This window comes from Molothrus ater, chromosome 1 (genome assembly GCF_012460135.2).
Source record: "Molothrus ater isolate BHLD 08-10-18 breed brown headed cowbird chromosome 1, BPBGC_Mater_1.1, whole genome shotgun sequence".
Classification (NCBI taxonomy): Eukaryota; Metazoa; Chordata; class Aves; order Passeriformes; family Icteridae; genus Molothrus; species Molothrus ater.
The window spans coordinates 57,987,736-58,012,862 of NC_050478.2; the positions used below are offsets into that span (position 1 = coordinate 57,987,736).

General features: G+C 38.3%; 1 protein-coding gene across 2 annotated transcripts in view; it reads left to right on the forward strand.

Moving 5' to 3' along the window:
- The window catches only part of SLC12A7 (solute carrier family 12 member 7), a 79,219-nt gene extending 69,078 nt beyond the window's left edge, over positions 1-10,141 (forward strand). Inside the window, exons 22-25 of one of the 2 annotated variants that reach the window (XM_036406408.2) lie at positions 2,783-2,899; positions 5,055-5,236; positions 8,600-8,733; positions 9,187-10,141. In XM_036406408.2, coding sequence (XP_036262301.1) covers positions 2,783-2,899; positions 5,055-5,236; positions 8,600-8,733; positions 9,187-9,278 — 525 coding nt within the window. In that variant the 3' untranslated portion in view covers positions 9,279-10,141. The remainder of the gene's footprint in view (positions 1-2,782; positions 2,900-5,054; positions 5,237-8,599; positions 8,734-9,186) is intronic. The other variant, XM_036406410.2, reaches the window with a different exon arrangement.
- Positions 10,142-25,127: the final 14,986 nt, after the last annotated feature.

Genomic DNA, 25,127 nt, shown 5'->3' on the forward strand with positions numbered 1-25,127 from the left:
TTCTTGTAGAACTGGGGATTGAGCACTCATCAGATTTTTGTTTACTTTTTTTGAAAACTTGCTCAATTTGTTTCTATTTGGATATAAATATAATAAGTGCCTGCAAAGCATAACATAGGCAACTTAGGTATAACTGGTAAATATCTATTTATTTGACTTAGTCAATAGTGCTACAAAGGGGAAGGAAAATGTAGAGCCTCATTCCCTTTCTTGCTTCCATTTTTGGTGGTTGTTGGCTTCTTTCTCTGGTTAATTCTCACTAAGGACTCTTGGGCAAAGCAGTGTTAATTGGACCTGTGAGAAGGTAATAATACTTTGCACCAACAAATTGTCTTGGGTTGTGCTGTTAGGTAAGATTGGCAGAAATTTGGGTGCATGCAGGTGAGTGATGCACGGACAGATGACTATTCAACTAATTAAAGTTGAAAAGAAGGGTATTTATTGCAGCACACTGGACACATGTGGAATCATTTCCAAATACATGTGCAAGGAGTTGCAGATTCCTGCTCTCTGTTTTGATCTGCTGGTCATGGTCCAAGCCTTTCCTAACTATTTGATTATTCTTAAGGCAAGGTATTTCTATGGTCTCTGCTCCTTCACAAATGCTACATCTATCCCTGTCACTCCTAGCTTCTCTTTCCTAATGTATTTGCTACTTTTTAACTAAGGTACTCGATTCTTGCCACCTATATTACTAACTTAGCTTCTTAACTAATTTTAAAATCTTAACTAAAATATGCAGTCTTCTACTATTCCAGATATATACCCAGCTCACCCCTCAACTCATCTACAGTATTGAATTATCCTAAATACATTTCCAGCTGACCCCTTGACTGATTACTGTTTCACTGTTTGTGAATAATTGGATTTTTAGGTTTTTAGGTTTTTACAGTTGAAAAGCAGCTTTCTCATATGCTTTTAGTTTTTTCATGCTTTTGACTGTAATTGAGTGAAAAATTTCACCTGAATATATACATATATGAAAGGATGTGGCCCTCAAAAACAAGTGAATATTTGAGCTTCCCATAGAGATGGAAGGACTCAATTGGCTTCCTGTTTTCACAAATGTCTGTAAAGGGACTTCATAACTAACTGCTAAAGATTTAAAAATGTTATCCAGGAGGAGGCAATCAGAGAACTTCTGAGACACTTGGATATTCATAAATCCATGGGACCAGATGGGATCCATCCTAGGGTGATGAGGGAGCTGGCAGATGAGCTTGCAAAGCCACTCTCCATCATTTACCAGCAGTCCTGGCTCACTGGCAAGATTCCAGATTACTGGAAGCTGGCCAGTGTGACTCCCATTCATTAAAAGGGTGGAAAGGAGGAGCCTGTTAATTATAGGCTGGTTAGCCTGACCTCAGTACCCGGCAAGGTTATAGAACAGTTTATACTGAGTCTCATCACACTGAACTTACAGCATGGCCACGGTATCAGACCCAGCCAGCATGGGTTTAGGAGGGGTAGGTCAGTTTGACCAACCTGATCTCCTTTTATGATCAAGTGACCCACCTGGTGGATGCAGGAAAGGCTGTTGATGTTGTGTAGCTGGATTTCAGCAAGGCCTTTGACCCTGTCTCCCACAGCATATTCCCGGAAAAGCTGGCAGCCCACAGCTTGGACAGGAGCACTCTTTGCTGGGTTACGCATGGATGGCTGGATGGCTGGGCCCAGAGGGGTGGTGAATGGTGCTGCATCCAACTGGTGACCAGTCACTAGTGGTGCCCCTTGAGGGTCTGTGCTGGGACCAGTTCTGTTCAATATCTTTATTGATGACACGGATGAGGAGATTGAGTCTTCCATTGGTAAATTTGCAGACGACACTAAGCTAGGATCATGTGTTGGTCTGTTGGAAGGTAGGAGGGCTCTGCAGAGACTTGGGATGGTTGAATGGATGGGCAAAGTCCAATAGGATGAAGTTTATTAAATCCAAGTGCTGAGTCCTGCATTTTGGCCCCTGTTAATAACTCCCTGCCATCTTGTAGGCTGGGGATGGTGTGGCTAGACAGTGCCCAGGTGAAAAGGGACTTTGGGGTACTGGTCAACAGCCGGCTGAACATGAGCCAGCAGTATGCCCTGGTGGCCAAGAAGGCCAGCAGCATCCTGGCCTGTATCAGGAATAGTGTGGCCAGCAGGACCAGGGAGGTCATTTTTCCCCTGTACTTGGCACTAGTGAAGCCACATCTTGAGTACTATGCCCAGTTCTGGGCCCTCAGTTAAGGAAGAACATTGAGATGCTTGAGCGCATCCAGAGGAGGGCAACGAGGCTGGTGAGGGGCTTGGAACACAAGCCCTATGAGGAACAACTGAGGGAGCTGGAGTTGTTTAGCCTGGAGAAAAGGAGACTCAGAGGTGACCTTACCACTCTCAACTTCCTGAAAGGTGGTTGTAGTCAGGCGGGGGTTGGTAACTTTCACCAGGCAGCAACTGGTGGACACTGGTGGACAGAACAAGAGGACACAGTCTCAAGCTGCATTAAGGGAAATAGAGGTTGGATATTAGGAAAAAGTTTTTCATGGGAAGAGTGATAAAGTTCTGGAATGGTCTGCCCTCATAGGTGGTGGAGTCACCATCCCTGGATGTGTTTAAAAAAAGGCTGGATATGGCACTTGATGCCATGGTTTAGTTGAGGTCTCTTCCAACCTAGTCATTCTGTGAATTTTGTGAAAAAGAGCCTTTTGAGCTGATACCACATTTCATCTATTAAAATGAAGAATAATATGATATCTGTTTTTTTCTGTAGACTTTTTTTTTGTCATTGGTAACCTTTTTGTCCCAGATTCAGAGCATCACAGATGAGTCTCGAGGCTCAATTAGAAGAAATAGCTACTCCAGTCCATTGTCCATTGTCCAAGATGCTCAGGCGCTGCTGACTAATGATTATCAAGAGGAAGAGGTAGCTCGACATAGTGCTGGCTATGACTAGACATATTTTCCATTGCAAGACTTCAAGTACCACTATTGCAAACTGAACTACACATTAACTACAATTTTCTCTAAATTAATTATGTTACCTTGTATTTCTTGTCTTTAGATGATGCTTCTCTGACAGGAGCTATATTCTCTTTCTCACACTTATTTTCCATAAAAGAAACACATTTCTGTGACTGCCTGTTTTCTTAAGAGCCAGAAGCAGGGTATTACATTAATAAACATATTTAGTGCTTTCATTGACTTCCTTTATAGTTCCTCTATTGAAGTACTGAAGATTCTCGGAGACTGTACTGATATACTACATCTTTTAAGGAACGCAAGCCATTTTTATTTGCAAGCTATTATTAACCCATATATGTCATTACTGTGTTCTGTGGGGTGACATTGAAAGGAAATTAAATGGTGTAATCAATGAGTTTGGTGTGCACTTGAAGTGTTGCTCATGTGTAAAATGTGTAGCCTAGTTTGTAGAAGTGCTGTATAACTTTGTATTTCCCTTTCATCATGGAGTGAGAGAACAAGCTGTTGTGTTTCATTAATTGAATTTAGTACCAAAATAGCACTAACAAGAATGTGCTTTTGTTGTGTTTGCATTTTTATAAACATGTATTATAGGTCCAGAATTTCTCTTGGTCTCACGGTCTTTCTAAAAATGGCAAATTTTCTTCCATTGAAGCATAGTTGTACTGAACTCATCTTACAGTTGTTCCTTTGAAATTTTAGTACATTGGATACTGCTGCATGGTATTTACAATATTGGCATGTATTTGTTAGCTTTTTTGATTCTCATGATAAAACTGTATTCACAGTAACTTCTGATTTGTAGTCTTGACTCATCATTTAATCATCTGTGAATGTAGGAAGACCATCATACTAAGAGATATTTATGTGAACCTCACAACTGAACTCCAGAATTTGGGAATCCTGAAGGATAGGGATAGGAAATAATTTATGGAATATACTGAAGCTCAAAGGCATTTAAAACCACCTGCAATTATAGTTTGTGAACCACTAGAGGAATTGCTTTTCTGAGAATGAAAGTAAAATTCTCATCTCCTTGGATTTTATTTATGGTTTTTATTGACCTGCATGAAATTCTTAATTACCAGGTATGTGGAAGAACCATGACTATGTCTAACATGTGAATAATTAGATTCCCAAATGGAACAGGAGCTTCAACTCCTGTTTTAATGATGATTTAACAAGTCTCTGAATAGCTTTCAGAACTGTTAAATATCTTAAACAAAAAGCAAACAAACAAACAATCACAGGATAAATACCACGTCCAAAATAGAAAATTTCAAAGCACAAAAAGAATCCTGTCCCCAATTATCAATTCACTTATAATTTTTAGAGTCTAAGGTACTGTATTTGTGTTGTATTTGATGGAAACAGAGAAGCCTATGGACAAAGTATTATGAGGGAAGTAAGTAAATAATGTTTTAGATATTTAATCTTCTTTTCCTCCAAAGAAGCAAGGAGAGTGGAAAATAGAAAACACAATATTCTTCCCACATGCATATGTACTTTTTTTGTTCTTGAAATTGATTAGAGTTTTTACTGTTAAAAGGGAAGAGAAGACCCCTTCATGGCTAGATTGGTTAGATTTGTTATGTAAAATGCTCTTGTAGGCATAAATCATCTAAATTTATAACTAGACTTCAAATCAGCCAGTCCCGTACTGGCATCAGAGATTCATAGTTGTAGTTCAGCTAAAGGCATGTGAAATGGACAACGTTTTCAACAGTATCTGAGAAAACAATGTAACTTGTGAACAATTATAATACTGGCTTTAAAGTTTTTCATTGGCAAAACACCTTGATGTTAATAAAGTACTCTCTGGTGGAATTCAACCTCACTTTAGTTCATTACAAAAGTAACATTCCACATAAGATATAGTCTTGCAAATATAAATAAAATATGAACATTTTTACAAGCAATTTCACTTCATGCTGAAGTCACAATAGTCTCATATTTGTTCACAAAGTAAAGGTGCCTTTTTCTTCAGCTTCTTTGGTTCTACCGCTGTGAAACTCCTTTTCAAAACTGTAATAACATGTAATTTACAAATGCTGATTTTGGCTGAATTTTGGGGCAATTATTTGTTTTGTGGCCAGGCTCAGCTGATCCATGATAAAAACACTGCCCCACGGTCTGCTCCAGCAGTTGAAGCAAGTGTAGCTGTTGCTGTGCCAGAGAAAGTGCAAATGACCTGGACTAAAGAAAAGTTTGTAGCAGAAAAGCATAAAAACAAGGATTCCAATGTGTCTGGCTTTAAAGATATTTTCAACATGAAGCCGTGAGTATGCATATGGTACTTGAAGCTTTTTATTTCATTATGTGTATTTTACTGGGGGGGGGGTGCTTCTAGTTTGTTGTTTTATCTGGGTTTTGCTTTTTAAGAGATTCTGCTTTATTTAAAATTGGATACAAAAATGAGCTTTCCATGAACTTAAATGACATCCTTATAAAAATAACATAGACTTGGGCGGAATGACTGTAAAGAGTCATTCTCAAGAATGTTGTGAGTGAAGTTTAAATATGACAGCGTTTAAGCTGTTAACTCAACTTCTGGATTGTACCAGAAAGCATATGTGTTAAAAAGCTTAATTATAACTTTTTATTTCTTCCTGTGGGTGAAAAATTAGTGTATATGTCCCTGTATTTTTATTTTGTTTGGTATTAGAGGGAATTCCAAAGAGGCAGATAGCCTTTCAAGACATTTAGCTTGTGTTTTTGATTTTAGGTGCATGATTTTGGGCATGGGGGGTGTTTTCTTGGGAAGAGATGGGAGTGGGATGGGTTTGTTTGTTTGTTTGTTTGTTTGTTTGTTTGTTTGTTTTAATGGACATTCAGCCCTCATCCTGTAAATTAAAGAAATAGAAAACTTTTGTAAATATAAGTGTTTTGCTATATTAAGTATTTCCTGTTTAAATATTCTTTTATGTCTTTTTCTTAAATAGATAAGAGCTACTCCCTGTGTCAAACCAATGTAGTACACACAAAAACAATGACAGAGGGAAATCAGCTTGTTTGTTTCCGCACATGCATCTTTTCTTAGTTCTGCAAGAAAACTGCACTTAGAAACATAGCTTAAATTATTTTCTGCACATGACCAAACCAAAACTGTGGATGTCAAGGGAAATCTTAATATCTAAATGAAACACATCTTAAATCTAGGACTTGTAGGCAATGCAGTTAGACAGCGTATTTAAAATTAATACCTTAAAGTCCTAAGTCCTGAGTCTTGGATTTGCTTTGAGCTCTTTAGAAACAGCTTGCCTTCTGCACATTCCAAAAATTATTGTGCTCATGCTCTCTAAAGCATTGTCCTAGGCAGCATTATACTCTAATTATTAGGGGTTTTTAAAATTTATATCTTTGAAACATTTCCTATTACTACTTTAGAATTGTGCAAAACACTGATTTCAGATATTATTATTTGAAGATTGCTATATATAGTTGGTCAGAAATTACAGTTCAAACTCGGTGTGCCTGTACAGTATATTAATATTGTTGACTTTTAAATGGCAATAATAATAATGATAATAATAATAATAATAATAATAATAATAATAGTAATAATAACATTGTTGACTTTACCTGATGGCATAATTTTTTTTTCAATGCATTTGCTTCCCTTTCACATAGAGAATGGGAAAATCTGTAAGTCTAAATTTCACTTCACCTAAACAACATAGGCTGGGTTCTCTGGTACTTGTGATCTTGTACATTTTGTGCATGCTTCTAAATTGTAATTTGCAATGCATGTATTTTTTTGTTCCTTGTTTAATACACTCCGATTTAGCACGTCACTGAAAAAATATCATTGTGACTTTTTAATATTCTCTTAAATATGATCAACTTTCTATTCAAGGTAAGTCAGAAAACCTGTGTTATAGTTTCTGTAAGAATATAAAGCTTGACAGTACTTCTCTGCACCAGCTTAATATTTAGTGTTTTAATTAACTACATTAAAAATGATTTTTTTTCTGGAAAAATAAGCTCCCATTGTTCTATAACTACTTGGACAGTAGGGAATATTTGTTCACAAAGGGAACTTTCATGTTTCATCAAAAGTCAGTTCTTGCCTGCCTTCTACCAACCCATGCATGTGTAGAAATAACATAAGTTTAGACATACTTTGGGTATGACAGCACACAAAAATGGAATACTATATCTCTTGATATAGTATATCACTTGACTGCTATGCTTTTTTTCAGAGTTCAGAATTTTCTAAATTTTATCTGCTTAACAAATTGAGCTTCTTATAAAAATTTTGGAAGTTTATTTTGTCTACTGTGTATGATTTCAGTTCTACCAGTGCTTGAAGGATAAGTGATGTTAGCCTCAGTTCACATTTTACACACCCATGAGCCTTTATTTCAGTGCTGAATTTTTGCCCACTCTGTCACAAAGTTACACCCTGCTTTTTATTTTTAGTTTAACAATGTTTCAGTTTCAATATTTATGCTTCTCAGTTAGACAATCTTGTCTCTCTTCATAGTTCTTTTTAGTCTTCTCAAAATGCAATTCTGCTTCCAAAAAATGGAACTTCAAGCTTTCCTTTGTTCCATATATAGTTTTTGTACAATTGGTTCTTAGAATAGCTGGCCACCATGATAGAAAATCCCCCGGGAGAGACTGATAAACTCAGTTTTAGAAATATCATTCTCTTATAGCGGGGAAGATAGGAGGTAGCAGAGTATGAGGAATCAATTTAATTGATAGGGCTGGTTTCCATTGGCCACAAAATTTCAGGCCAAATTAATTTAAACTATTTATTTGGGGGGAAAAACCAAACATACAAACCCTACTTTTAGGCAGCAGATTTTGTAGATAAATGGACTAAGGTAGAGTTTGAATATTTTTGTCACACTGTAGCATATTACTCATTTCCAACCTTGGTTAACTCTATACACAGCTGTTTCTCAGGAACTGTAAGGAAACTGTTCTTTTGTTCTGAAAAACCACTGAACCATACAAAAAGATACTAAAATAAGGACATTTTAAAAACCCTGTCAGTTTTTTCTTCTTGTGCACAGACCTAAACCAATTATATTTGTAGGTGAAACAAGGAAAATATTAGGTAATGTTGATAGTGTAAAGGGATAAGCTCAATTTCATTTCACTGCTTACTGCCATACAGTTACAACATAAGAAGTTATCAATTTTTTCAAAATTCTATGGTGTTTCTGAATTTTCTTCACCAGCTGGTAGAATTTAGTAATGTTTCCAAAGGAGCATGAGTAAAATCTTTTACTGTACAACATAAATATTGTGATCTTTCCATTGCATTCCTGTAATTTCATTGTTTGGAAATTCTTGTATAAATCCAGTTACTTTTTTATGTAAGTCAATAAACAAGATTCTTAGTGGTTCTTGTCTGACCTGTAATATCTATTGAAACCATTTTGAATTCATCTTAGTAAAAGATAATTGACAACTGGAAGATTTGTGCATTTTGACAATTTACTTGGAACTGCTTGAATTTCAGAGTTAAACATTCTTGTCAAAAGGATTGCATTTTATTTATTTTGAATATGTGCATATACTAGTATCCATGAAAATACCTTGTTTTACATACTTATAATTTCAAATAAATATTGTATGATTCAATTACTTGTTATAACAATACTTAAAATGTTTCTTTGCATGCTAGGAATCAGTCAAATGTGAGAAGAATGCACACTGCTGTGAAGCTCAATGGAGTAGTGCTTAATAAATCACAGCATGCTCAGCTAGTCCTCCTGAATATGCCTGGACCTCCTAAAAACAGAAAAGGGGATGAAAACTGTATCCTCCACTGTATTGATTCCATATTTCTTGAAATTGAGAATTTCTTTTTGTGATTCTGCCATCACATGTTGGGATAACCATTACTAAGTAGGGTAAGCATAAGTCTGCCTATAAGAAAATGACATAAAGAGAGTTAAAAAACAAAAGACAGAAAATCTTGATTGGGGGGGTGGTTTATTGATATAAAGGATTTCCTTAACTTTGAAATAATTTTAAAATTTCCTATTCTTGTCTTTTTTTGTAGATAAGTAGGGCAAAACTAGGAATGTGCCCCAAGTTAGGCTTAACTTCCACTTGAATAACCAGGTAACAGGACAGTAAAGGGTGACACAGAAATACTCTGATGAAATTGTTGAACTTTATTTTTTCATTATATGTCAGACTTTTTGAGAGGTTACCAGGTATTTTATTTCTCTTCTGAGTAAATTCCTTGACCAAATGATATTTCAGACATGGAATTTCTGGAAGTTCTGACAGAAGGTCTAGATAGAGTTCTCCTAGTCCGAGGCAGTGGACGTGAAGTGATCACCATTTATTCTTAATCTGTTTGCATGTGTTTTTCAAACACAACAGACCCCCCACCATAGGAAAACAAAGTTTTTGCCATAATTTGAGCAGCTCTGTTGTCTTCTAGTGCATTGAAAATTAGCTTCAAGCTGAATCTTCTGATGATACGGGTTTTTTTTTCCTAGGAAGATATTCTATTTAAATAGCATTTTAAGCAAATTTATGTAGAAAATTAATAAATGGTGAATTAATAAATGGTGAATGGCTTAGGATATTTATATGTAGCATATTCTGACACTTCTTAAGCTGTAGTAAAACAAAAAAAAATTGCAATCGTGTTTTTGAAGATATAGAAATGTCAGTGATTTTTGATTATTTTAATCTTTGCTCTGCATCTAAATAAAAGGGAAGGGTTTTAGAAAAGGTTGTCTTTTTTTCTTACCAAAATGCTGCTATGTTGCTTCTTTTGGAATTAGTTGTGGTTCAGGAGCCTTCCTTCAGAGGTATACAGCCAGTCAAATTTGTTTATGAAGTGCATTAAGTGTTTCCCAGAAGTTCATTATTTGCCATACCTGTTAAAAATAACATTTCTGTATTTAAAATACTTAGGTAGCTGAAACCTCCAGATGATAGTAAACAGATAAGCTGTGTGAGTTCTTTTCTATGAGGTACTGGCAGTTACCATTATTTTGCATGCAGTAATGAAACGTGAGAGCATCCAACTTACAGGAAAGCTATGGTGCAGGAACTCCACCTGATTCCAAATATAATTCAACAGTTGATAAACCACCACAAGGTGGTTAATGAAATGCAGTCTCTTGTTTTCAAATATTTATATTTTGAAAATGTTGTATGTATGTGCTGCTGTTTGAAATAAAATCTGCTTTTCTGAACTGAACGAGCTCCTAAATGTTTTTCATTTGAAATTATTGAGTAGTTTAGTTTAGGTGCTCAATAGAAACCTTTTGCTCCTGTTACAATTCTGTTCCTTTTTAGGCAGTCTTTTTTGTAAATGTTGTTTAAGACCTAAAGTGTATCAGAAGATTGTTCTGCTCTAAAAAGAATATGTCTGTTTAAACATATAAGCCACTATTTTATCTATTTTATTTTTTCTTTTTTTAAATTCCTTTATAATACAATCAAGATGTCTGTTGCTCAGACTAGAACAAGAGTGATGCAGTGCCCAAGTCCCTGGCTGGGCTCGAGGCCAGTGTTTTTATCATAACACTCAGGTGATGTAAGACAAAGCCTGTCCCTGTAGTTTGATGCACAGGAACAGAGGGAACAAAAAGGTTATCAAGCGGCCCAGTGAACTCCTGATGAGTCAAAAGCACTGCTGGGATACTTCAAAAGGCAATTGGAAAGGCATGCTGCACACCAGAATGTCCCCACATACCACTTGGTGTGACTGCAGCTCTATGCCTTTGGTTAGGAATAGGTTTATGCATAGGCACTCAGAGGTACCTTCAGGGCACACCAAAAACACTCCTTGGTCTTTTAGGTACAATGAAAACACATGGAGGTCCTGTGGACAGATCAGGAGACATGTGAAGGTTCTAGATTTGCACAATATGTCAGTTGAATTAAAAAACATTCTCAGGCCAGTGAGGAGAAGAAAAACTGTAGCAGATGCCCCTACTGCACTCCAGATGGGTCTAAGCTTTTCATGAGACATATTAAAAGGCACTCCTTGGGCTGTGGTGCCGGGCCATCAGCAGGCATTTATAGAACTGGTATGTGGGGTTGTGGGTCGGAGACAGAAACATGACACAACACCAGTGGGTCATCAGCAAACAGCAATGAGTTTAATATGTCTGCCCCTTTAATAGGGACTTGGGATTTCCCAGGCTCAGATAGTTGATTGGATGACCTCTCTCTGCCCGGTTCTGGCCAGTGGTGTATCAGCATCTAAGCTAGAATAGGGTTGGCTGGGATCTTTGCTTGGGTTTGAATCCAACCTATCTGTGCCTTATCCAGGGACTTGTTTTCTTCTAGGTTAGTTGAGTTTAGGGGGCAGCTTCAGATCAGCTGCAATGTGACAACAGATGACTGCAGATAGCTTGTAGTAAAAGGAATTATAAAAATTTAGTTTAGAGAAAGGCTTTCAGAGGCATCTGGGACCTACCAAAAGCTCTGTGAGTTCCCTTAGATGCAAGGCAAGACTGACAGAGGTTTCTGTGGGCATACCAGAAGGCATTTGAGAAGCTTGTGGAAGTGGTAGAGAACAAACCTTCAAGCTGGAAAGTACAAAACATTAACTTAGACAGGAAGCTTTTGAAGATTGAACTTCAGAGGAAGATGGGCTTCTGAGACTCTTATATGGGCTTGTGTGTTACAGGGACCACCCGTGCTGTGATGGAGGAGGACATGCAAACACTTACATGCTGACTTCATTTTTTTGAGATTTGCTTGTAGGCTCACAGTATTAAGAATTACAGGCTATGAGTTATCAAACACTATGATTTAAAGTGGTGGATAGGTGGGATAGTCACATGCAAGACTAGTCAGGGCAAAATGCCATTGAGGCCTTTTTTCTGGTGGTAGTTTGTTATATTTCCTAATGATCTCATAAGACAGAGCTACAGGACAATTTTGCCCCTATTCTCACCTGCAAATCTGTCTCCTGCAACCTTTAGATGTGTCAAGAAGTGAGGTAAGAATCCATTAACTTACAGCAGTAAACATAGATCATGGATACTATCGGCAGTGATGAGAGAGATGGGGAGACTGTGAGATGGTCAAAAGAATCCAAATTTATTGTGGACTACATTGCTTATATAACTATTTTAGGAAGACTAGTAATGATTTAGTACAATGCTTGGGTTAATCATCACATAAACAAACATACATTTTACAACATCTCTTGCTTGCAGAAGTCTTGATGTCATTTTCTTTTCCAATAAGTGAGTCTGATTTAATCTTACTGCAATCTTCAAAGCTGTTTGTTCTTGCCAAGGCATCTTGATTTTCAAATATCTTATGCTAACCAGGTCTAAAGTCCATCATCTGTCTTATGTGTCCCAATATCTCCCTCTTCTCTTTTCAACCAAAACCACTCCTTTAATGCCCTTATTAATAAATCTCTGCATTCATTGAAACAAGCAAGGTATCGTGATTAATACAATTATTATCAAAAACCATCATATACCCATCTTAAAAAGAATCTTTTAGCTAAAAACCTTAACCACTAAAGGCTCAGGCTTGATCTTAAAAAACATTTCTGAAGACAGCCGCAGGGGGGCGCATTACTGGATTTAGAAAGTCTGCCAAAAGTACAATTGCACCAAAAGTTTTGATTCTTATATCCAAGGTGAAAAGGAGAAACATCCCAAGCTTTAGAATTTTTTCTTCCTCTGTGTTTAAAATTAACACAAAAATCCAATTTCACAGAAACCCAGGGGCTCTAATTCTTGGGGTTCTGAGGGTGTTTCAGGAGGGTAAGGGGTCAATTTTGATTTGATTTGATTTCAAAATTTTTAGTGTAAATATTAGTGTACAGTTCTGGAGGAGCTATATTCCACCCTATTTTTTTTTTTGTTTGTTTTTTAATAACATGTGTTTCTCATTATGAACATGAAGGCAACATAAAAGCAAAACAATAAAAACAGTAAACTTGTACTAAGTGAAAATAAATTAGATAATATAAACAATTAGTAGTACATGAAAAATAGAATGGTGATTTGAAACAATGCATTATCAATTTCTTAAACATTGTACTGTTACTTAGAGTTTGTAGTAATTGGCAAGCTTCCTTTTAAAGTAAGAGCTTGGAAAACCATTCCTGGGTAAGATTTCCAAGTTCACTTCAAAAGGAGGTTTACCTATTATAGGTCTAAATTTGGTAAGTCAAAATTACTTGAGTATAGTTTTGGTGTAGAAAACACTTGGGTTTATTGGTATATTTCCCTACAATTAAGGCCAGGACTTGGCCAGGGTCCAGGGTTTAACTGGAAGAGTCTTTTTAATATCTTTTAAAAACCTCTAAGTAATAGCAGTTAGAAAATTTCTTTAAAATAATACGTCTTATAAATAGCTATATAACAGTATGTGGAAGTTTGTAAATCAGCTGGCTTTGTCATTTATCTTTAGCTAAATAGTAGTAAAAAAAAAGGCATTAAACAGCTTACAACTGATAACAGTCATAATATGAAAATGATACTCATTTTTTAGTACTACTTATAAATAATAAAATAGAAAAAAAATTCTTATTTCTATAACAAAATAGCTGTATCTCGCAATTTAAATGAGCAAATTCTGACAAAATTAATTTAGGCTTTACGTCATTCACTTGTATAGCAAGCGGGCAAACCTGTGAGTGGTGTGAACAGTGCCGAAACTTGGGGGGAGGTTCCTTGCCTGGCCCCTACTCTAGGGCAGGGGCAGTGGACAGGAAGATGGCTCTGGCCATCTGGTACTTGGCCAGGTGATCATTAGCCACAAACTGGCGACAGTAACTGCTCTCTGAAGTGTATGTGCTCCTTTCTGATTGGTAAAGTCATGTTCACATTATTGCCCGAGAAATTTGTCTATGTACTAGCAGCAGTAGTGTGCAAAGAAACTTCCTTAATATTTATCTTTTTGTGTCTTGGTCATCATGACCGAACTTTTGAACTTTTCTCCTTTGCGCGTGCGCTTTTCTCCTTTGCGCGTGCGCTTTTGGTCCCTTGGTGCTTATCTGTCATCTGTCGGCCTTGATTAGCTTGAAGGCAGAGGAGTCCCTTTATCTGGGCTCTTTTGCATCTCTTGGTCTTCTCTGGTATTGTTCTTTATGCAAGAAAGTTCAGAAATTTGCATTTTCCTATGCCCTTTGTACTGTGGCAGAGGTTTCTTAAGTAAAAGGTTAAAATTCAGCACATAGTTCTACAGGCTAAACTTTAAATTCATATTGCTAATTCAAGTGAACTCCAAAAATCTCTCTTTCATACATTAGAGGGAAATCTCTGGTATTAGGCATTTTGGGAAGTCTGTACCTCTCAAATACCTCAGCCAATGGGGAAAGAGAGAAGGGAAATGCAGCTGGGATATTAGGATAAAAAGGAGGCTGCATCCTCCAAAAATTGGAGAGAGACCAGGGAATGCCCCATGGCCGCTCCCTTTATTCAAATAAAGTAAAAGGACTCCTCTGTCTCCTTTTTGGACATAAACCTCTGATGTTTGTGGATTAATTTTCCTGACAAACTGGGGGCTCATCCTGGGATCTTTCCACTGTCCGGGCAGTGGGCAGCGAGCAGAGCTGAAGGTGCGCCTCACCCAGTTTGGGTGATCAGCTCCTCTTGGTGGTGGCCGGCACTGGGTGATTGATTGGGTTCCTGAGACTGTCCAGAAGACAGACAAATGGTCTACCGGGGGGTCTGTGAAGAGTCCACAGGGAAGGACCACTGAAAATCTCACTGGTGAGTAAAATGGGATCTTTCGGGAGTAAACCTGGGAGGGCACCCATGGAGGGTTGCAAGGAGGGTTGCAAGGGGAAAGTTGGGAAGGGGCCCCAGCAAAAGGGATGATGATCCCACATAATACCCCCAGAGAGTCCCTCGAGGGGAATGCTGAGGTCTTGGAACAGATTATATGTTCACCCAGAAGTAACTATGGAGATCATGGTAAAATATTTTTATTTTGTGTGGCCAGAGTATAAGTTGCCAGAGGGGCTTATATAGCCACCTTATGGAACAGATAGAATTTGTTTGTGTTGAATTTGTGGAGGTATTTAGAGGAGAATTGGAAAGGATGGATTGAAAGGGAATGTGGATTGATATGGACTAGACAAGCAATAGGAGAAATCTATGTGTTAAGAAAAAAGGGGAGGAAGAGAAAAACGGTGAGGATTGGGATGCAAGTCCCCTGTATCTTCACCTCCCGAAGCAAGGGGATCAGGGAAATGCTGTTCCTATGGCCCCACCTGAGAATAATGATGGTGTGGGGGCAGGGGAGCAGCATATTGTGTCTCTCCCTAGAACTAGAAGAGGAACTCAATTTAGGACATCAGAAGCCCCCTGGACCCAAGAGAAAGAGGTACACCAGTAGCGCCACTCTGCCAAGTTCCTTTGGGGGTCAAGGGGGAGGGTTTGGGTTTGTAATTGTACCACTTACTACCCAGGGTGAGGGTTGAAAAAAAGAATTACCCCCGTATTTGGATGATCCCATCAGGGTGGGGGAAAAGATAGAGGAATATTTGGGAAATGCGGATTATACATGGAAGAACTGGGATTTTCTTTTGGGGATTTTGTTTGGCCAAGCGTTGCAGAAAATATTAAGACAATTTACTCCACCCGAGGAATTAGGTTGTTGCAGTATGCAGATGATTTGCTTTCATCAGGGGAACAGGAAAAGGTGGTTGAGGAGGCTACTGTAAAACTGCTTAATTTTCTTGGCAAAAAAAAAAAAAAGGAAAGATTTACAGTGTCCAAAAAGAAGGTCCAGTTGGTAGGAAAAAAAAATTCAAATATCTGGGACAAATTCTGACTGGACGATTACAGTGTATTTATCCAGAAAGAATACAAGGGATTTTACAAGTACCATTACCCCAGACAAGGAAAGGAGTTGCAGCAGTTTTTGCAGTTGGTGGGATACTGCAGAGCATGGATTCAGGATTCTTCTGTTGTGGCCAGACTTTGTGTGACTTTATAACCCAGGATAGTCCTGGTGTTGTGGTGTGGACACCAGGAGGAGAAAAAAGCTTTGGAGAATTGGAGGATGGGTTGATTGATGTCCCAGTCTTGGCTCTTCTGGACTGAGAGGGGAAATTTGAACTATATGTTAAACAGGATCATGCTAAAGGAATTTTCGTGCGAGAGCATGGGGGAACACAGCAGCCTGTGGCTTATTTCTTAGCTGTTAGACCTTGTGACCGGAGGCTGGCCCCATTGTCTGCAGAACTGTGCTGCCACAGCTCTGATGGTGGATGAGGCTGGAGGGCTGACAAGGAGAGGGTATCTGACTGGTAAAGTTTCACATCAGATTAAAGCTTTGTTGGCTGAAAGAACCTCTGAGTGGATGACCAGCACTCAGTTGTTACAGTGTGAATCTTATTTGATGGAACAGGAGGATTTAGAATTTGGAAGTGGAGAGGGGTTTAACCCAGCCTCCTGTTCGGACGGTCCTGGGGAGGGGGGCCAAGAGGAGACCCATGGCTGTGTTTGGGTTGCTGGCCTCCAGACCCGGGCTGAGAAGGATTTGAGGGATGCTCCCTGGCCTTAGGGAGAAAGTGTTGGTTGATGGGTCTTCAGGGGTGATAGAGAGGAGAGATTTGCAGGACACTCTATCGTGGATGTAAAGCAATTAGGAGGGAGGAGGTTACCACCCACCTAGTCAACTGGCAGACAGGAGAGCTGTGTGCACTTGTGAAAGCCTGTGAATTATACTGGGACAATACAGTAAATGTTTTTACTGATTCTAAATATGCACATAGGTGATACATGCATTTGGGAGGCCATGGGAAGAAGGAGGTTTATTGGCCTGCAGGGGAAGGATGTTAGCTCATGAGAGTTTGATCTCTCACCTGTTGGAAGTAGTGAGCTTGCCAAAAAGGGTGGCAGCGGTACATATTGCAAGGGAAGTGGGGGGGGGGGGGGGGGGGGGGGGGGCGGGGCACCAGGCAAGGTGCTTGGAGGAGGCACTGGAAGGCCGACTGGCTGATGGAGAAGCTCAGAAAGCTGCGTTGTTACCAGGGATCTCTGAGATCGTCTCCTTGCTCCCAGTGATTACCCTGCTGCCAGAGAAATTGTTTTTTCCATCAGAGGAACTTAACTAAATAGAGTGGAGCAGAGGAAAAATGGGATAATTGGTTTACAAGGGATGGTAAGCAGTAGATGCCAAACTGGCCTTACAGTTGTTTAAACAACTTCATGAAGGGAGTGACTGGGGCTCCCGAGGACTGGCAGAAGCCTTCCTCAAAACATATGCCGCTGAGGGTCTTTTTGGCAAAGCAGGCTATTGAGGGTTGTTTGATTTGTACAAAACCAATAATAGAGTTACAAAGAAACTTGCCGGGGTTGGGGGGGGGGTTGGGAGGCCTTGGACTCTACATCCCTTCCAGAGATGCCAGGTAGATTTTACTGAAATGCCCAGAATGGCAAGATTTAAATGTCTTCTGGTAATAGCATGCCAGTTAACAAGGTGTCCAGAAGCATTTCCAGCCATTTCAGCAACTACAGGATCTGTTATTAAAGTATTTTTGGAATAAATAATTCCAAGATATAGGATTGTGGAAGCAATAAACTCTGATAGAGGATCTCATTTTACAGGAAAAATTCTTCGAGGATTTATGACTGCTTTAGGGATACAATGGAACCTCCATACCCCCTGGCACCCACAGATTTCGGGCCAAGTTGAAAGGATGAATGCAAAAGTAAAGAGACACCGCCTGAAGCTGGTGATAGAAACTAAGATGCTATGGGTACTGCTCTTGCCACTGGCTTTGGCAAGAATAAGGGACAGGGAGATATTCAATTATCTCCCTTTGAATTGATGTTTGGCATTCCTTACCCTTGTAATTCTCAACTGTGAAAAATGAATATGATTTGTGTTAACAATTGTAACTATATTGATATTTTAGAAAATATTTGTTAAAAGTAATAGAGGAAAAGCATATATAATTAGTATCACAAAACAGATGTTTTCATATGTTCATGAGAAAATAGGATGCAAGATGTAGTTTGAGATAAGTTACATCCCAAAATGGAATAGGCCTCGGGATAATTAGAGAATCGGCCTTGAAATGGACAAAATTGAAATTATTCCAGATATTTATGATATTATAAGGTTTATTTTTGGAATGGGGCACATGTGCAACCTGTGGGGTTCTTCAAAGGACCATGACGATGAGGAGAAGCCATCATCAGATGCAACCACCAAAGAGCCAGAAGCCTCCTTAGGAAACAAGCGGAGCATGCGCTGTGTGGTACAGTGACGTAGACTTCAAGAATCAAAAATAGGAGGAGATTTATGGGAAAATATTTATGAATATGTATTAGCATACAGTATATAAGCTGTGTTTGGGTCCTTTTGCTTTTTGTAGGTGAGGCTGGGTGGAAAGCCCTCCCTGTATCCAGATTGATCCATTTTGCTTATGCTTTACCTGAACCACTGCCAAATTTCTTTTTGTAACTACTTGATTATATTTAATTGTATTATTTTATATAAAATTGCTAGTCAATTAAAATTGCTGCTAAATTTTAATCTTATGGTTTATTAACTTAGATGTATAGGACCTCATTCATAACAATTTGGTGCTGAAACCCATGAACTCCAGCCCTGGGGAAGGACGGCTAGCCTTGGGAAGGAGCTCCACACCAGTTTTTAGGTTGTCCTCAGGTTAGACAGGACTCCCTTGGAGAAGGAGTTCCAATTACAATAAAGCATAAGCAAAAGAAGCTAGCAACAGGAAGCACGCAAAAAGGCTCCCTTAGGAGTGCCAGCTAGAAGTAAGAGTGCCTGTAAAATGTCTTGTATACAAGAACCATGTAGAAAAAGCAGACTGTGTGAATACCACAGGTTGGGCAGGGGGAAGGCAGGTGTGTGTTAGCATTTGTGTTTCTGTATATGTGTAGGCATGCTTATGACGTGACCTCACAGTCCGAGGGCCGCAGTAGTCGCAGTCCTGCAAGGAGCTCAGCCAGCTAAGGAGAGGTGTTTTTATGTTTGTGTGAGTGTATGAGACATGACCTAGTCACGAAGCGAGTGTGGACCTCTTAGGGTCACAGTTTCGCAGTCCCACAAGGGGCTCAGCCAGCTAAGGAAGGAAGTGATTGTTTTGTTGCATTAAGTGTTTTGACTAGCCATTGTAATTCCTGTGAGGGGGGGTAAGCAGATGAGCTGACCCAGCTATGTCTTGCATATCTAAAGGGTAAATGAATGAGTGTAGTTTAATTTTAGCAACAGTTATAAAAAAAGCTTAGTAAGTGAAAAAGAAAAAGGAGGATTGTGGAGGCTGAAGCTAGAAAGAGTGAGAGGTGGGAGCATATCAGGGTAAGTGGAATTAGGCAGGAGCAAGTGGCTGACAAGAAAAAAGGGAGTATTAGAGGGGATTAAACCATGAGTGAAGAGTGAGTGAGGATTTCCCAGGTTCTGGGAACTCCTAGTTGTTTACCTGCCAAAAACTAGGGCAAGAGTAATGTCTTGTACCTAGGAGCGAGTGCTCAGCAGGGAGGCTCGCAGGGTTAGTCAGAAACAAGGGGGTTTCTGAGTGGAGTGGGGAGTCCCCTGGGGACGGTAGTAAAGTTATAACTTGCAATATTTTTAAGAGGTTTGCATTAGCTTTTAGAAATGAACCCCAATACTAGGTCTTGGGAACACATAATAGACATATTAGATAACTTGCAAAATTTAAAGCATGAGCTACAAAAAGTTGTAGAAAAAGTGTAGGAACTGTTCATGTGCAAAGATTGTACGTGTATGAGGGTCAAACATAGAGGAAGGGAAAAAAGTAGAGAGAGAAAAGTTTTCAAAACAAGGAGAAAAACGGAGAAGGGTACTAACATTAAAGGATCCACAAAAACATTGAGACATCAGGGTAATCTAAATTCTACCCCTAATGACTCAAGACTTACCTGTTTCTATTGCCCCAAAAAGGGACACCAGTGGAAATTTTACAGGAAAAGGAAGCAAGATAAAAAGAAGTTTCAGGAGGAGTAGGGGTGTCAGGGACTCTATTTAATGAGGACTGAAACACCAAAAGATCCCTGGATAAATATATTAATTGGTCCTCACAACAAAGAAATAATATTTTTAGTAGATACAGGAGCCTCTAGGACCATCATAAGAAAGTTATCCCAAGGATGCAAATTAAGGTGGGACTGTGTCTCAGTAATTGGAGTTGGAGGAGAACCATTCCAAGTCACTGTAATTAAAAATGTACAAATTGAATCAGATGAAAAATATACAGGTTGAATCAGATGAAAAATTTGGGGTAAATTACTAAGAGTGAATTGAAGAGGCACACGAGTGGCAAAACATCGTCCTCTACAAGTTAGATAGCTGCACACACAATGCCAACGTTGTGCAGCTTCCTTCTTCATCTCTTGGAAGCTGCCACGTCTGTCTCCCGGAGGTGAAGAAGCAGCTTCTTCGTGCACAGAGCATTGTGCTGGTAGCAGTGCGCTCCGGAGTGCAGCTTCTGCCGAAAGACGCTTACCTTCAGACAGCTCCGTACCTCCGTATTCTGCATCTCTAGTCGCCTGCATCTTAGCGAAAAGGTTTCCAGTACGTCTCACAAGGAGAAACTGTACCAGCACAGCAAACGTCCCCCTATCTTCCCCCGAACTTTGTATTTGCTACACATTCAAGAACCACTCGTCTTTCTTAGTTAAGCTGCAGATTGCTTTTACAACGCCCTGCTCTCTGCCCCCTCCTCCCCGAGGTAATTAGACATAGGCACATTACAGCCTCTCAAAAGGAACACATCCCGAGAGGTGTCACAGTGCTTATGTGTAGCACAGATGCTGAAAAGGGGTAAAGCTGAATAACCTCTCTCAGCCTCAGTCCTGTGCAGATCACAGAAGGCTAAGAATGCAGTGGCACTGCCTCACTGTGTGCAGGGAATTGCAAAAATCCAGCAGCTGTTCATGCACAAGCACAGTCAGCTGCGTATGCCTTTGCTTCTTGAAAAACTCACCAATGCCCTTGATTTTGATCTTTATCCAGATCTTGATCCCTGGATCCTGGTATTTTACCCAAGTGTTCTGATTTGCATTTTTAAACTTTCTTATGTGACATTCAGAAACTTTTGATCCATACTAGAACTTGTAGTCTTCTGAGAATCATTTTCTGACTACAAAAGATACATATCTGCATTTCACCAGACTGTCTATATCTGCTCTTTTACCGTATATGGAATAATTCACCACCTGAGTTTCAATAATTGAAAAAGTTTTCTTACTCAGTTCTATTAGTCTCTATATTTCCTTCGCTTTGTCATGTTACTTTGGCAAATATGTGCATGCGGAATGGCTATTGTACTCCCATGGTGAGGGGTGAAATGTGCAGGCTCTTCTAATTTTGTCACTGATTAAATAATACATAATCCCCGCAGGAACCTTGCAGGGTGTCTCTCATTGTCATTGCTTCCTTTTAGTTTCCTTACTCTTCTGAATCTTTCCCTGTCTTCCTACTCACACCGTGAGTAACCAATTTCTAATTTTCCTTCCTATCTGGTTTTACGACTCTTTCTCTGAATTGGATGTTTTTTAATTAAGCCATGCAAAGATAAATAATTGTGACAAGAAGAGTGCTAAATTCAAAAAACTAATATATTTTGGGGGTTTTATTCACTGAAGAGGTAAAAGATGTCTCTTCAAATCTTCCTATGGGAAGACTATCTGGTAAATATCTTGAAAACTATCTCTGTGAAGGTATTTTGCACACAGTTAACATGTGTAAAAATTACTCTAGTCATTGCTTTAGCAAATTTTAGACACCTTCAGCATTGTGTGTTTTGCAGCTTATAAGGAGAGGTTTCTAGGCCTTGAGGGTGGGCATTGTCTCATGTAACTTTAGACATTTGAAATTCATCTAGGTATCCTAAATAGTCAAGAGAAATACAAATACCTGCACACAATGGGAGGTGAGATGCATCTTACCATGTGTCTTGAAAAGGGGTATCTATGTGTGAAAGAGATTCTAGTCAGAATTCTGCTCAGTACAGTCAAGAAAGTTTAGAGAGTTGATAATTTTATTCTGTGGTATACCCACAGAGGCTGAAGGTCTCTCCATGCTCCAGTGCCTAGCAGTCTCCTCAATTCTTCCAATCCTTGAGTTGAATCCTAGCAGAAAACAGTTTTCTCAAGGTGATCTTTACTAAAAGACTTAACGTTAAGTGGAATCAATCAATTCCTTTTCTGTCAATTCAATGGAAAGTGATCCTAAAGATTAAATACATTTGCTTAGGTGAGAGAAATCATACTCTTTGTAGATGGCATGTATTGCCCAGTATTGACAGCAGAAAGAATCAAAAAAGCATGCAAATAAATGCGCAATGCAGTCAGCAGAACTTCAAGCAAACCAGTGGAAAAATATTTTCTTTATATGTAAGACGAACATGAGCGATACATATGGAGTGCCTAATGATGTTTTTCATTCACATTTAAAATATGAGAGAGGCTAAAATTATGATAGAAGGAATTAATGGCTTTTCATTAGAGTTCTTCTTTAGAGACATGTAACTTGTGTATACACCTTTAGCCGCCTATTAGGTTTCCATCAGCAATTGTTGCATTTTAAATTGCCTTTACAATCTATAAGTTAATACTTTTTGGATGAATTTTTTTTCTAATATTTGCATAAGCTTCTTTTTGGAACACTGGGAAAAATTTCCAGAAATGGTTCAACTGGCTGCTCTGTCATTTAATATTATAAAGCATTTATGGTGTTGTTTATTATGGTGTTATTGACAAACCCACTAAAGAAAAGAGTATTCCCATTATACTTCTCCACTCTTTTTTCCACCATTGATCAAAGAAAATTTTATATTATGTCCAGAATCCCAGAATACACTCATAATTTATCAAACAGAGCTTCTCATCAGACTTTAAAGAGCAACATGCTCATATGTTTATTTCTGCCATCTTGTTTGAAGGGCAGTTGCCCCACTATTAGAATCTAGACTTGAAAAACAAAAAAAGCATCTTCTTGTCTACCATCTAGCTCTTTTTCCTGGTGAATTACTTTGTGATACTCTGATACTGGTTGTTACAGATTTTGGTTTCCGGTATTCTTCAGTAAAGTCAAAATATTTAGAAAAAATTTGCCACATTCACAAAACAATGTAAAGAATTCTGCTGTAAATAGTTAGTCCCAAGTATCTAGGGAAAAAAGTGTACTTGGCTACATCTGAAGAGTTTTTTCATGTTGCATTCTAGGCATTAACTTCTATAAAGACTGTTGTAAATTTGATGCACTTCCCAAATCAGAAACTAAATATCTCCAGATATGCTTAATGAACACTAGAAGTAATAAATACATCTTGTGTTAGAAACAATATAAAACCAAGGGGAAAAAATCCCAAAACCACAAACCCCAAAACCCCAAACATAAAAGCTCAAACTCACCAAGAAAATAACCAATGAAGCAGTTTATTCCGTTGCCACTTTTTCACTTCTTTTCCACCATATAAAGGTAGCTCTTGGCAGTTTAAGGAGTTGAAAGTATCCAAGTCTATTTGAAACCATATTGCTTCTGAAAATATTTTGGCCTGAATATTGTTTCTAATATGATTTATGTTCTAAGTAAGTAGCAGCACTTTCTTCTATATGTTATAATTGAAAATATTACTTGTAATTATTTCTATGGGTTTAAGCAACTTAAATTGTGCAAGATGGTTTGGTTACAGGAATAAATTACTCCTCTTTCTTGATGTACATATATAGATGTGTCTGTACATGATTGTACAAATCATGTCAATTTCTTTTAATTGGTTTAGTTTGTTTAATAGACTTTTCCTATGCTCCAAATTTCACTGATATGTTTTGTCAATAACTTTCAAAACATATTGATGAAGAAGCAATCCTCACAATCAATTCCTAACAATTTCCTTTGGAAAAGTGGATTTTCCCTGAGTCTAGATACCCAAGATTAAATAACCAAATTATCCTATGGAAAGTAAAGTTTTAAAAGGGTAAAATAAAGACATTATGGAGAGCAAAATTTATTCTACATCATTCATAGGATGTATTGGATATTGTGACAGATTACTGTTTCTTATGAAAATGCTTTAGATTTTCCAAAGAAGAAAGGAAGAAGGATAGTGGGAAAACCACCTACCTTGAAGCAATTGATAGGCAAGTTCCTTTAGTCACTACTTAATGCCTCTGCAGTCTGTAGCATAAGTTCTCCATATTCTAAAAGAAAATAGATGGAATAGAAAGATCTGGAGAAGGCAATTCAAATATGTCTCTTAGTCACTGCTTCCATTAAGGTTCAAATGAGCTTCCAGCTCAATAGGTTTCTGCCAGATGAGGACAAAGAGTTGTAGTGATGTGCAGCAGCCCAGTCTCTGGTCTGTTCTCTTCAGGGATCAGCCTTCTAATAACTTGTCATTTCTACCTGGATTTATAGTGCACGCTTTGCATAGATGTTCCATATGCTGTATTTGCATCTTTATAAGAATGGCTATTTTCCTATTTTACAAGCTAGAAATTATAGACAGGGCACCCTGTAGGCTCAACTTATTTTTTCACATTCCTTGAAATGATGTTATGGTTCCTACATTTTAGAAACTTGCAAGTACTAATCCAGAAGGCTTTGATAAAATAAAAAATGCATGCCATAGGTGTGTGCTAAACATGCCATGGATGTCTTCCTGCAAAATATGATCAGTCATCTATGTAATTATTCTTTAGTTGCCATAATACTTTGAAAAAAAATTGTATATAAGCAACCTGAATTAGACTAAATGGTTCACATGAAGATGCAGTTAGGACAGTTTTTACCAAATACCTAATTAATTTTATTACCTTCTAGGTAACAAATGTAGGTAATAGATCCAGGAAGAATACCTCTTGACTTTGAGAACCAAAACCTCTTGAACAGAAAAAAGACAGACCCTTCTTTGAGACCCAATAGCACACATCTGTATGCAGGGGCAGGTGTATCTGTGTGTGTGAATGGCAAGTGCACTCACCCACAAAACAGAGCTAATATTAAGTAATCAACATATAGTAAGTGTGGATGCATATCATTTCCTGATCTTTCTTAATCTGTTTTTTCAAAGGTTAATTTGCTTTTAAAGATTTTCTAGTCAGTTGAAAAATTCTTCTGTGTTTGTGTGAGAATAGGAATCTCCATAAAGCTTACTCTGTAAGGGCAATCCTTTGTACTAGATGATGAAGATTTAGAATATGATATCTTCATCTGCATAAATCAATTTCCTTCTTTTGAAAATATTTTTGCTATTC